General features: G+C 38.0%; 1 protein-coding gene across 6 annotated transcripts in view; it reads left to right on the forward strand.

Annotated features, from left to right (window-relative positions):
• The window catches only part of LOC139133146 (cytosolic carboxypeptidase 2-like), a 51902-nt gene extending 38515 nt beyond the window's left edge, over positions 1–13387 (forward strand). For 4 of the 6 annotated variants that reach the window (XM_070699588.1, XM_070699572.1, XM_070699595.1 and 1 more), the window contains exons 27-32: positions 546–632; positions 3255–3462; positions 5403–5526; positions 5988–6379; positions 7219–7291; positions 10167–13387. In XM_070699588.1, coding sequence (XP_070555689.1) covers positions 546–632; positions 3255–3462; positions 5403–5526; positions 5988–6092 — 524 coding nt within the window. In that variant the 3' untranslated portion in view covers positions 6093–6379; positions 7219–7291; positions 10167–13387. Of the gene's footprint in view, positions 1–545; positions 633–3254; positions 3463–5402; positions 5527–5987; positions 6380–7218; positions 7292–10166 lie in introns of those variants that run through there. The other 2 variants (XM_070699606.1, XM_070699599.1) reach the window with 2 other exon arrangements.
• The last annotated feature ends 1665 nt before the right edge of the window (positions 13388–15052 follow it).

Genomic DNA, 15052 nt, shown 5'->3' on the forward strand with positions numbered 1-15052 from the left:
GTAGATTTAATAAAGTATCAGAACTGTTTTTGGTCCATGTCCTTTCCCGAAAAAACCAACTTAGCGGATTAATGACTATTATGCGGTCAGTGCTATCTGTTTGAATGTCTGGGATGATGTGTTAGCCTGCTTGATTTAATATATCTGATGAAATATATTGCTTCTGGGAAGACTCCATACTATTGCGAGAGTTAATAATTACACATCAATAAAAATGAATCTAACACTTTCACTGCCATGTTTTGTCAATAAGCCATTGTCTTCCCGTCATTTCTAATGATGAGTGAGGACTCCAGTAAAGTGAAATAAAGGTCAAAAGGTCAAGGCCCATGGCCATGTGCCAGCATGTGTGTAAGTCCTGCTAGTTCATGATTTTGACAAAACAGGTAAAAAATTACAAAAAACACCCAATAGCAACTTGTTTACACTTTGCTGTCATCACCATTACGACAAATGTTATACTATATTGTGAGAATAAATTGGCAGAAGCCTGCATACATGTTTAACCAAACATTGTTGATGATTTTTTCCTTGAATTTTGACAGGACGTACAGGGTCAGTATCTAATCATCGCGCTACATCAACCAGCAATGTATCTGCATCCAAGAAATCAGGGAGAACAAGCCGCACAGGTAAAAACCATTTCAAACCCCATTATGCCAATCCCCTCCCCTGCCCTCCTTCCCCTTCCTCCCTCCTCCCCCATTCCCAATGCCTCCATGCACTTCAATCTTCCTCTATAATTGACTATGCCATATCAAGAACAGACGGATTGGTCTCATCATACATGTTCTTATCCCCCTCCCCAACCTCTCATAATTCCTCCTATCTTCCCCCCTTAGTCCCTCCCCCTCCCCTTACTCTCTCTCAGTCCATGGATTCATTTCTATTTCTTACTTTACACTCTTCTCGCTGGTCAAATCTAATGCCATCTTCAAAAAAAAAATGCCATAGCTGAACTCTAGCCTGCTTGAAATCCCAGCAAAAAAGCAGCGACAGCGACGTGTTCTGTGCATTTTTGATGCAAGTGGTTGTATGTTGCAGTCACACTCTAAAAGACCTTCAACAATTCTTTGAAAATGAACATTTAGTTCCTGTCTGCATGAAAGAATGAGAATATACGAACCATTTTTTTTTTCACAATTAGCAACAGTTCTGGTATTTGCATATGATAATGTCACTTTCTTGTCAATAGTCTTCGTGACTGTCCCACTCAACAGAATCTCACAACAGATTTCAATAGCCAGCTAATTAAGTTAGACAACCTCTTAAACTGGCTATCATTCATGATACTGTATCTGTTGTCTTATACTCGAAGGAAAATATTGTGATTTGAAAGTCTGTGTCTCTTTCCAGAGTGCATATGGTATTTTCATCTTGAGATGGTATTCGATTTGACCAGAGAACTTGATATCTGAATTCAAAGCCCCATTTAAGAACGGTTACCATGAAATCTAAATTTAACATGGTTGTGTATGATTCTATGGATTTCTAATACCTTCACAGTGTAATCACCCAACAAATATCTATTAGGTCTTATGTAGTGGCTGACAATAGCTATCAATTACAATAGCTAAAACAAAACAAAACTAGACAAAAACTGAAGAACAAGTTATGCTTCTCTCTGTCAGCTAATTTGCCACTTATGTTGAGCAAAGTAGAATGTTATCATTTTTTCACTGCTGGTTTTTACACCGTTTGTTGCATCAACTTTTAGTTTCTGTGTTTCTGTCATTTTTCGCATTACAGTGATATAAATCTCACTCTAAAATGTTCACGTTTAGATTTCTAAGACTGTCACAGAATCTTGGCGCTCTGCCCAGTTTTCAACATTTCTACCACGTCATTAAAGTGTTATCACTTTTACATTGATCTCTGCACGACTCACCGTGGTGAAAAGTAGTGGGTCAATAATTGTTTGATAATCACCTCTCTACTCAGGCAGTAATTATCATTATCACCCTCATGGACAGTCACATATCTCCAATAGTACTATTAGTAGTCCCTTAATTGAGCAGCCAATGTAATATCGTTTTCCCTTATATTGTCCTCAGAAACAGTCACATATTGCCCTGTTGAAGTAGTAGTCAATAACAGTTTCATATTAACCTCTAGTAGCAGTCAATAATTGTTCACTATTAACCTCCATTGGCAGTCAATAATTGACTGATACTAACATGGTCCAGTCAGAGAAATATCAAGGTTATGCTGGCCAGTGTAACTGCAGATAAGTGGATACACATTCTCTTTACATTAATTGCAACTAACTTCAGGAGTCATAAGAAGGGTAGCAATGTCAAGAATGCATGAAGGGGCCCCTAAGGAATCCTATTTTCATCATAGTGTAGTCTGTGTCCACTTATCTGCAGTTGCTCCTGTTTTTTCTCTATGACGTGTTGCACAGAGGTGAAGGGTTCGTCGAACACTGCCACCAAGGCAGCTCGGCTGATTTCATTTCTGTCAAGACGGCTCAGGTCTGTCCCGTGTGTTGTTTCAAGCCTTCATCCTGATCATATCATCACAAAGTTATTGCTATCTTCAGAATTCCCAGCTAACATTTCCAAACAGTTTTACATTAAGGACGAGCCTGTCTAATTTGTGTAGAGAAACACAATATTGTATGGACAAGTTCAGCTATTGTTCTGGTGGCTTTTCTCCATTCATTTCCTCAATTGACACACTTTTACAACAAGATTTTGATACAATCCTATTGCGCTTGTTGTACTCAGGCTTGACCTTTGAACTTTTAACCAGAGATGAAGTTTTTAAGATTGCCATGTACTGAAAAACGTGTGCAAAATTTATCTCCAACATTCCCTGGTGCTGTTGTGTTGGTAATTTGACCTGGGTCTCGAGTGGTATCACCTTTTAATATCCACAACGAAAGCACAAAATACCCCCAATCAACAAGCACTTCCGAGTTCTCACCCAAGCGTGCATCTATCACATAGCACGGTGCAACTACAGTGTGGTCAAAGACAGATCTAAAACCAGCGCACATTCCCAATTTGCAATACCCACTTTTCCTTCTTGTTTCAAAACAAAAAAGAATCAAATATCCAGCTTTTCAAGTGCGCTTTCTACAGTTTCCAGGGAAAGCACGCCCAGATCAGCCGTCATCGGCATCGACTCCACGTGGCTGATGTATTATGGGATAGATGAATGCCACTCGGGTGAAAACTCGGACACCTACTTCTTGACCTGCGACTCTCCCCGCCGCCATTACGTCATCTGTCGTCCTTGTTCATCCGCAGGAAATCATAGTGTCGATTCTGAAATAATGACTAACGAGGTCGAGAGACTCGTAAGACATAGCCGCTACTCCGCTAGCACCAGCGACATGTCTGACACTGACCCGGAAGCGCTACACAAACACGCACCACAACCTTCTGTTCCCATGACAGCAACCTCATCCAAGGCTTATGTTCCCATGTCCACCGGTGAAACGGGGACCCAGACGGGGTAAATGATTTGTGTACCAACTACGTGCATGTATTTAGCACGCACACAATACTGTAAACTACGAAAGCTTGGTCGCATGTAAAAATTAAACAAATATTGCAGGCCATCATGAAAGCATCATTGCAAAGTCGGCTTTCCTAGTTTATGCGTCTGTTTGTCATGTTCACATAATGCATCTGTTGTCATCTAAAAGCCCATATCATCGTGTGGCTGTCATATTCTGTCTCATCTCATGTCTATCACATGTTCATCACATGTCCATCACATGTCATCTCACGTCCATCACAGCCATCTCATTTCCACCATGTTTCCATCACATGTTCATCGTATGTCCATTTCATGTCCATCGCATGGTAATCACATGCTAATCGTGTCCCTTTTCATCCATTCACGTTGATGTCAACACTGTGTAGTTCTGTGCAGAATTGGTCCATCATTGCATCACAGCTAGCTGCCCATTTCATCGTTGAACAGAATAAATAGCTGCCATAATACATCCATGCTAGTCCAGTTCTGTACAGTCTACTATTTGCAACGTCAACTACTTTCCAAAATTCACAGACTGCCTGTCAGTGACCTCCTGTAACATACAATCAAATACGATATCCCAAAATCAAAAGACTTTTGTGTCCGTTTGTACTGAATTTGGACTTTTTGTGCTGTATATACACAAACTAAATGATTATTGTAATCTGAACATTCACTTTAACCCAGAATACATCGTTAGTGGTTCAATGTGTTGTAAACAGGCAGAGGAAAGTGGAAGGTAGTTCTGATTTGTGAATTTTGTTATTAAATATTATTAACGTTGATGTGCTGTGTTGGTTTGTACGGTATTAGGACATCTGCCATATGCTAATATGATTTGGTTGCTGTGTATCGGTAATGTTGATTTCTCCATTCACTGTTATCAAAGTCAAGATCTGTATGTACAGTGGCAATATCAAATACAAGTTGAAGGTTATAAAACATGGGATACGCCAAGTTTTATTTTTTGGAATCCTCAAATCAGATCTTCAGAAGTTGCATTCTAGAGACAGCCGTGTATCTCAATTAACCTCCATACAGTACTTTCCAACCAATAATGGAAATTTCCACACCCGAATTGATGTTTTTACTGTTGAACTTTGACCTTTCATTAAACTTTGATCGATGCCACTGTGACACACTACTGACTTTGATATTGTGAAATCTTCAGCCTAACAATAACGCATCCATTTCCTGCAGGTATATTTTTGGTGGTGGTCTAGGGTCACACAAAGGTCACACATCCTGGCAAATTCTGTTGCCAGTACTGACAACCCTAACATAGACAGAGAAAGTTGCAGGATGTGTGACCTTTGATGAGGTCACACCATGGGAGATCAGGTCGCTTTTATAAGGGCAAAGGTCAGCAAGACCTATGGCAATCAGTCATGCATGGCGTACCATCTGTAGGTGTCATCACTTGTGTTATTTGACTTAAATTGCAGTGTAAGTGAAGCGAAGGGATTAAAATCCAGTGCATGATGGGATAGCAAGGTGGCAGGCTTCGACTTTTTCGGTGCATCTATGAATGTTAACAAGTCACACATTCTGGTGCTCTTATTCAAAAACATTAAATAGCAAGGTCATAAACAGATTCAGCCCACTGCAAAGAAAGGCATTGCAGAGTACTCAATGAAATCAAAATTAGAGAAATCCATAAGTATCGTTTGAATATACAACTAATGATGAAGTTCATGACAATTACGTATATGAAGTATGTTTACTAAGCCTGAAATCATTCACTGTGCAAGAATTTAAGTTGTAGTGTGAATTAGCTGGATAAAGTGTTTGTGAAAAAAAAAAGCACCAAAGTGTGTGACCTATGAAGTTGTTGCAGTGTATTAAAACATCCGTGAAAAAAAAGGCCCTTGAGGGCGCTCTTTTCACATGTTAATTTTTTCCCGTCGCTGTAGGAAGCAACACTTACATATATCCCCTAGAGAGGCGAGAGTCTCAAGCCACACCCAGTCTGGCCACAAAACAGATCTATCTATATCAACCAAGCAAATTTTAAAAGACGGTCATCAGCACAAGCAGGTAAATACAGCACTTCATATGACCATTTTGCATGCATAGTGTCTGCCCATCCTTCAATATCAGTCATTACAAAGACAGATTCTCTTCAACGATAATACTTTATTGAATGTAAATTTGATATTTCTTAACAGCCTTCTACTCCACTTATTATAATCTTTGGAACACAAGGATCAGAGTTCAAAGGGCAAAAAACTTGACTTTATGCAAATTTGTTCTTTCTGGTTTCATTTGAAATTCAGTGATATGCTTTTGGTCTTTAGTCCCCAGGAAGCAGCGCCATGTCGTTGAGGGGCTTCAAAATGAGCCCCCCACAAGTGGTAGACCAAAAATGTATAAATTTTTACAATAATTGTAAAAATTTGAGGGTCAGAATATCGACATAAGGGGCATTCTACATGTTTATACAATGAAACATTGGTAACATTACAGCTAGTGTTTCGTGCGGTTGTTTTTTACCACAGGATACAGACAGGAGTAGCAGGGAGCACACATCGCACACAGTCAGTCCTCACACAGCCAGCGCAAACAGCAATAACAGCAACGCTAACGGCACAGGGAGGAGCTAACAGTGACCAAGCTGTCATCGGCGGACAGTCACAAACACTTATCAAAGCGCCACTGCAGTCCAACGGAGCTGGTCCAGCCCGTCTACCCGATCGAGAAAAACATGGGCAGTTCGCATCACTTCAGACGCGCGGAGAATTTCACGCAGCAGCAGTCGGAACAACACGGAAGTCCTGATCACTGGAACGTCAATAAGAGCAGACCAAGGAGGAGTCTGAGCGGGGGTCATCTGACATCGGAGGGGTCACCCCTTGACAGAGAAGACCTGGATAACATGGAAGAGGAGGAGGTAGCATTTCTTTCACCCTCCACATTCACCACCCTCTCCACTCATATTCCCACATCAAAGTTTCCTGTCAGTGATGAAACTTTTCCACTTTCAGCTCCGGGTTGTCCCAGCAAAAATATCAACTGAGAAGCCTGTGAATTCTCATTGGAACTGAAGATTGACCATCAAATTGCCATGTGATTTCTGCACTACAGATCTAGAGACTCTGTTCAAAATTATCACTGAAATGTCGAAAAACAAAATCCCAATTAGATTGTGATGAGACTTTGTCCCATAGAGATTTCATGGAAAATTTTTGTAAAGGGTCTAGTATTTCTATGAGACTTTGTCCCATAGAGATTTCATGGAAAATTTTTGTAAAGGGTCTAGTATGTCAGTCTGATTATCAACAAAAGGTTGTTACACCCTCTAAATACTGACACCATTGCTGTACAATCATTCTAATAGACTCAACAGTAAAAAACTCACTGGGTCTGTATGCTGCTTGAAGTCCTTGAATTTTAAAGCTCTTTGGAAAGTCCTGGATGTGTCCTTGAAAATGAAACTGAGTCTGGAAAAGTTGCAAAATTGATAATCCAACCACAGTTTTCAAAAATAACAAGGTCATCAGCAATGATATCGTAAAAATAATATGTAAAATGGTATGTTAAGATGGTAAGTTGTAAAAATTATATTCTGGCAAATGGTATTATGACCCTAGAAAAGTCCATGAAATTTGTTAAAAACTCTTTCAGAGATGGACCCTGTTGCTGTTTCCTTAAGTGTAGGTAGGGATCTGTTCAGCATATACATTACAGATGAGTCACTTTTCAACTCTGTTCCGATGTTTTCCATCACAGGTTCGGGCAGTATCTGGCCATGTTCCGTCGTACAGATCTCAGGCTAGAACACCACTAGTGTCAGCTGAACCAGGTAAGGTAGTCGCTGTGGAATGATAAACACAGAGATCAACAAACATTTGATGTCAGACTCTCCCCTGATACACTGATCTCTTCAGATTAGAAAAATCATCATGGTTATACTATAGTCCCAATTGAAGTAGTCATCGTCACTCACGTATGTAACTTCTCTGGTTACATTAGCTTACTACCTACAAGTAGAAAATACTACAAGACTATCAAACTATAAGGCTATATGCAGTGTACAAATATTCTTTTTCCCCCCTTGTTTAACTTGCACAGACATTGCCATTGCTATGTAGAATAATATCATATCAGCCATACGCAAAAACTAATTTCTTTTTGCATTAAAAGTTCCATAAACCATGCCTAGCTTAATTGTGTTACGATACAAGGCACAATTTGACTTTTCCACAAATATGATTTATGGAAACACTCAACTAAATACTGTAATTAACACATGTATGTCACTTCACACAACTAATACAATAACTGGGATGACTGAAGATTAGTGGATGCACCTTTGATTGCGATTAAAGATGATTTTTTAGGGGGCTCTGATTAGGAGTGAGGGTATTAGTAGCCTCCCCAGGTTACTAACAATTCAGCAAAATGTCTTTGTGTCCACTAATTATCAGTCTTGCCCAATAACTCTGCTGTACTATAGTGCATGACCAACTAATACCGCTTGCATAATTGGTATATGCTTGTGTGAAAATTAAACAGTCTTCTAAAAGCAAGATAATTGTTTTGCTATTTACTATGAACACACGGTATTTTACAATGCACATTTGGTGATGCTGTTTTGTTCAAATTATTTTGCTAATTTCATATTTGAATGCACGGCTTGGGTTCAAAGTCACGCAACCAATTTAACATTGCTGTGCACAGAATTACTTATTGTCCATCTTGTAGATGTTCATTTTTGCTGCTTTACCTGTTTATATTGCATGAAATGCGCTGAGGATGCCCCCCCCCATCCTCCCGTAACCATTGTGATGTACCACTGACTTACAGAGCTATTAGCCGTTACTTTTGATGACTGTCAGCTGCATTTTCTTGTTCTACTCCCCAAAGCATATCATGATACATAGTATTCGGGTGGTAGACTCAGCCTGTACATGTATAGACTGCATTGTTATTGTTGACAAGTTAATTCTGGTCTGGACTAGAATTCAAATGTAAACAATAACAGTGCATTTGAAACATATAGGCACTGAGTTGACAAGCGATGTGGATGCTTTAACACGCTTTGGGAGTAGAACAAGAACTTGCAATTGACACACATAAGAAAGAATAGTGAAAAAAATTATCAAAAGCTATTGTCTGATTAAGGTAATATGCACCTTGAAAGTGAAAGACTTAAACTTTTGCTCTAATTTTCCTCAAGAATCTTTCAATCATTCTCTTCCCAAATCAAGAATAAAAATAGGGGGTCACCGTGCAAATTTTGGTACTAGAGAAACAAATTACCCAAGATTTACCGATATTAGAAATTCAAAATGGCCGCCATCCCTGTGTTAACTCTATGGAGAAAAATAAGAGTTTTCGAATTTCGAAAAACTAAGCCGGTGAAAAGTTTTCTTTTACCAAGAGCTTTAAAATGAACACCCACATGCGGTATATCAGAAGGGAATTGTAAAAGTTTGAGAGTCCGAATGTCTGTCCCCGAGGTGCGTTCTACCTTAAGTTCACCATCATTTACCTGTAAACAGGTCTACACTCACTGTTGATAATGAAAACAATGTGTGCGGGCCAAACCATCGTGAAGGAAGGGTTAGAAAAGTAATCTTTGACTCAAGGAGGAAATTTGACATGTTGCATGTACTGCAGGTGAAGGGCTGATGCAGTAATTATATAGTGTGTGGTCAGACAATGATTTTGGTAGCATAGCAGGCAAAGTCAAGATTCAACAAGCGGTGACCCGCTACAATAATTGATATTGGACTTTATATCTGAAGAAACTCTCACAAATTTCGGAATGGAAACAAAGAGTTCTGAAATTTACAAGTAATAAGACAAGTAATAAGACAGTAGACAAGGACAGACATCTTAACTCTCAAACTTGTCCTATTACTTTTTTGGTGTACCATAATACCTTTATGGTGCACCACTCATGGCTGCTCATTTTAAAGCACTTGGAGTGAGGATTTTTGGTCTTGATTTGGCAAGAGTGTGGCTGAAAGTTTCCATAAGCAACATTTGAGAAAAAGTTCAAGATCACTTTTAAGATGCATACTACCTTAAGATCCTTCAGTAATTGTGTCATACAAGTGAGTTGTCACTGAGAACAATTCTCAATATCCAGCAAATTTGAAATCATGAACAAATGCCAGCAACTTGAGGAGTCCATCAGAGCCATGTACCCCTTAGTTGCCCAGTAGAATACCTCTTTCAGGTGATAAGTATTGTGAGACATCCTCCCCCATTTACCATATCATCTTCTTAAGAGCTGAAATGTGAAATCCAAAATTGTTCATGTACAAACACAATTTCTCAGACAGCAAACACATCAGTAAGTAACATTCATATATGATTATAAACAAATATAAATATAAGTAAATACTTTTTGCCTGTGTTAGTTTATTTTGTTTTGGTTTACTTTAATTTGTTTTGTAATTGATTTTTTCGTAAAATGCTACAGGTAGAGGCCATGATCGTAAGTCAACCATTTTTCCCCATTGAATTTTTGTTTATGATTATTTAAACTTATCTAATTTCCTATTTTGAATCCTCCCCTTATTTGAAATCTTCCTATTCTATAATATTTCCCCTCTCCTTGCAGTGGTGAGAAATCATTTTGTTTTGCTTTTTCTCCTAGTGTTGGATCAGTGCATCAAAAATTCTCGTTCGTAAATATCTTTATTCTTCTTTTTTTTCCTCTGTAGCCACAATATCACTGACACTAGAGAGAGGATACAGCTATTACGACAGGTTCGGCAACAACCGCAAGCAAAACCGACCGCCGCTTCTACGATACCATCCAAAGAGACTTTGAGTTGAGGCATGGTGACCTTTGACACTCGCTGTCATACTTGATAGATCCGATGACTCTGTACATTGTGTGTCAGGAGCCACTGAGTGAAAGAGTTACTTTTTCACATCATGCACAATGAAGGCGTAGTCCAGTGAAATATGTGACGTGGACTTGGTCGCCACGCCAACAAATCAGAACTTGACCAGATACTGCTCTGTTGATGGTGCTGGATGTGACATGAGTCTGCCAATGTGATTTAACCCCTTTCACCTTTAAATTTTGGAACAACCCTGCATTTTGCCCTGGCTGCGTTGGACCCTAACACTGAGAAATAGGGATGAACAGTCAAACACTGGAGTAGATACAGCTAGCTGCTACAACAGATATTTGTGCTTCGACTGAATCTTGTTCACATAGTATGACCTTAACAACTTACTGATAGTATCCTCTGAAGAAAGTTAACGTCCCAGTAGAAATGGCCGAGGAGTGAAAACTGCTATCTGAAGACTGCCTGTAGAAATGATACCTATCCAGAAACGCTATGTGATCATTGAAAACAGCATCAAATTTATGAACATCGTGGCATGTGGTTGCAGCCTGTATATAGACTACTGTTATCTATTGTTGTGCTAAGTTTCCAAAGCTCAGCTCTTTAGACAAACACCTCTTTCTATTACAGTCCAATACAAGGAAGTCTTTTAATTTGAAACAAACAATCCTCAGGCTGATGCTTATGAGCATTGCTGTAGGCTGTTAAATTGATTTTCTGGCAAGACTGAAGTATAGTGGACTCACAGTGAATAATTTTACAAATCAGCATAATCCTAGGGGGTCTTCTTTGTATTTACTAGGGAAAGCTCCCCTAAGAAAACCTGATTGCTTTCATGAGGAAGATACTTTTCTCAGCCCTGGTTTGTTCTCCCCACTTGGACAGCGCCCCCTATAGTTCAAACTCGAAACCTCTGCCAAAACGTGTTATTGTCGCTGCCTGTGCATTACTGTACTCTTAAAAAAATTGAGTGGCCATGGTGTTATATCTTTCAACCTAAATAATTGTGTGCTGAGAATGTTGTGAGAAGAAAACTAACATTTCCAAGTACTCCATCTATCCAGTGTACTTAGAGTATTTCCGTCCACCCTGTTTACAATATGCTGCAAACTCTGTGTATCACAAATATTGTCAATAGTAACATATTTTTGCTCCCTATCTTGTATCAATTGTGATTCATAAAGTTTGACAGTTTTTAAGAAAAATTGTATCGGAAAAGTAGTACAGGACAAGTTCAGATTCACTGTTAAATATAACTTATAATTGCATCTGTAGTCATTTTTTTCCGTTCAAAGTGAAAAAAGATAGAATTGTTGTTTGAATACAGGTTTGTATGTAAATGTTTGGATCTATGACTCTGTGACTGAACAATTTTGCCCTGCTGTCGTTGTTTGTAAAAAGTGCAAAATTTTCATGCTATCATATCTGTGTGGCATTCTGTTCATAACATGGCCATAAATAGGGACAATATTCCATATCCTGTCGTCAGAGATCAATGATGTATATTTAATTACAGAAATGGAGTTTTTCCCCCATGAAATACACTTTCTGATATAAGGCTGTGACCACATCGGTAACTCCACAAAAATGTTGTATTGGCATGTGTTAATATTTGTCTAGGCAGCTTCTCAGTGTCTTGGTGTGTTCACTTTCACACAACAGAAGCACATGGCAGATTTTCATTTATATTTTATTCTACTCAGGATGTGGCTAAACAAGTCAAATTGTTAGTTTTTTTAACCCTATGATCAGATCACAATGGTACCATAGGATAGCTGTTAGAAAATGCAGAATTATGCTTTGCAAGATCTCCCAAGCTTCATGGGTAGATTTTCCCTTCTCCAGTGTGTTTGACTACGTTTACTATAAATCCAAAAAGTTTGCTAAATCTGTGTAACATTTCATCCTCTCACCCCAAATTTACAATGCGTTGGTCCAACCACACCATTGAAAACAATGGGACCATACCAATATTTTGTGGTGAAAGGGTGGAACGTTTGACAAAATGTATCGAACGCTGGATCATAGGAAGGACACCAAACAGATATAGCAGGTCCAAATTTGTGTAATGCCATAGTGTTCTATATTGCTCAAGTCCCTCTCGCTGAAAAAGACACAAGCACAAATCTGAAATAACATTTTTGCAGAGTGCTAGGATGAAAAATGAATATAGGCAAGCATTTTCAGCTTCATTTTTTGTTCAAAATTACTCCTACATCAAATGGAAAAATACTTAAAAAAGGTCTGAAATATATTTACCAGGCACAAACTCGACTTTATTTGAAAATTGATTAGTGTCTTGAGCTTCAGAAGATATTATTAATACACAATTACTGTTTACATTTTTACAAAGCCACTATTTTATTTACTGCTGGTGTAGATGAAGATTTTACGAATTTTACGTGAAATCGCAGTTCAAACGCTAGCATAATTCGAAAAGTTGGATTGAACAAGATTCCCTCGTTTACTAGTTGATATCTTTGCAAATGAAATGACATTTCAAAGGAGCAAATATGTTAAGTTTGTTAAAATAGATTTTGAGACATGGTCTTCCTTTCAGTCTGATACCTCTGACTTCCCTGTACTGCTGTGGTATCATCCAATATGCATAAGCAAGCAATAGGAATATTTCATTATGCGGAGTACGTAGGTGTGGACAGATCCTGCTCTCCATCCATCCAAAGGGGATAAGAATATTACACTATATTCTAGGGGGGAATTAGTGTCGTACAATAATGATGTTTGTGTTGAAGATAGTGTTGTACGTTTGTATGACATTCGTTGGCTCCAGAATGTACACTTTAACATGAAATGAAAATTTTTTGAAAACCCTGTAAATAAGCCATATAAGATTGATTTAAGATGTTTTTGAGTGTTATATTATGAATTGTGAAGTATGATAAACGTAACACCATTTCTACCAAAGTTGAGTGATTTTTGTGATTTTAAATTTTTTTACTATATTATTAACTGTTTGGGTTGCATACCTATTTGTACATATTAATTGAATGTGTATATACAGAGTCTGTGCTAGTTATGTTGTTTACACAAGATACCAAATAAAAAACTTTAATATTTCCCTGAAAAGGAGTGACTTGTGTGATATTTACAAAAGCAAGAGAAACCTGTGTAAAGTGGTCACTCAAGGACCGAGAAAAAGTGACCGCTATATGGGGAAGGTGGTCTGTCTATAGAGGGTGGGTGTGGCATTTCTTGCCGTGTTCGTAGCGTAGTGTTCCTTGTGGTGAAGTTTGGCAATAATAACAACATGCATGATTAAATTAAATATCAAAATCCCTGATTCCGGGACTCAATTTCATTTTCCAAGGACTTTTCCAGGAATTTTCCCGGAGGCTTTAAAATTCAAGGACTTGTAAAGGGGGTATACAACCCGTGTAAAATAATTGCGAAAAAGACCACAATACAAACAATTTTAAAATATTTTAAAGTGACATTTTATATTTTATTGAGCGTCATATACAGTCATGGTAGAGGTCACTTTATCATACACAGTCAGTATTTCACAATCATCATTTGCCAATCATCATAGAAAATAAACTTGAAGATAGGAAGACAGACGATGATGTTGTTCTCATTTTTACTAAATTTACATTCATGAATCTGGCAGCTGGCTCATTTTTTTTCACCAATAACAAAAAATAAAGGAACCATGAAAATATGTGAGGAACTTTGACGTTGAAGAAGAACGAAAATGATGACCACAGATAAAGTCCAGCGACATTGCATTCATCAATATATTTCTGAATGCCCAAATCAGAAAATGCTTCAATCTGTCATTTGTTTTTTGACTCGGGTGACGTAATGACAATGAGATAATTTGGCAAACATCAATACAATGACACCACTTTATCATTGTGATGTAGTGGAACCAGAAATAATTCACAATTTGTGGATGGCGATGTATTGTAAAGAATGCAACTTTTGCCAAAAAGTGAGTTTTTCCCCTCCGGCAGTAAACTTCAATAGACGCAAAATTTCTTTCAACACAATGTTTCAGTGCCAGTATTTGGCCTTGAAGATGAAAGTGTTGCTAAGCAGATCACAGACACAGTTTTGAATTACTGGCATGAAGAGTTGACCTTTGAACCAAGAAGCAAAATTTGAAAATTTACAGCATCGCTGATTATCAAAGGCTCTTCTAAGATTCCTCCCCCTTCCAAAAAATTGGTTGAACCCTGGTATTTTCTGTCCCAGCTGTTTTTTTTTTTAACATATCTCTAAAATTCATTTATAAACATACTGTTTTCAATATAAGGGTAGGATCCACCAATTGGAAAACAAGATGAAGAGATGCATATAAACATGCAATCCACGTTCCCAACAGCAAATGTGGATGATAGAAAAAGCAAGTATCTAACACTATACAGTTGTCATGGCAACTAAAAAATTCAATACTTTTATATTTAATTATTCGGACAGAAACACTACCAACCTTTGACTTCTGACCTAGGTCATGATTGCTGTGAAATTTCAACATAATTCAAAGATGCTCGTAAAAGTATCCGTAATCTATTTAAATATACATAATAAAAATTATTTTGAAAACTAATGACAATATCTTACATCTTATTCACAATTTTTTCCTTTACACCACTACTCAATAAATTTGATTTCAAACAAGTGCTAATAAGATAAGACATTTACAGACAGAAAACGCACAGAACAAAAAAGCGCATAAAAAGACTGGAACATGGGGAAATAAAAATTGAACATAAAAACCATAATAG

The sequence above is a fragment of the Ptychodera flava genome, chromosome 1 (assembly GCF_041260155.1).
Source record: "Ptychodera flava strain L36383 chromosome 1, AS_Pfla_20210202, whole genome shotgun sequence".
Lineage (NCBI taxonomy): Eukaryota > Metazoa > Hemichordata > Enteropneusta > Ptychoderidae > Ptychodera > Ptychodera flava.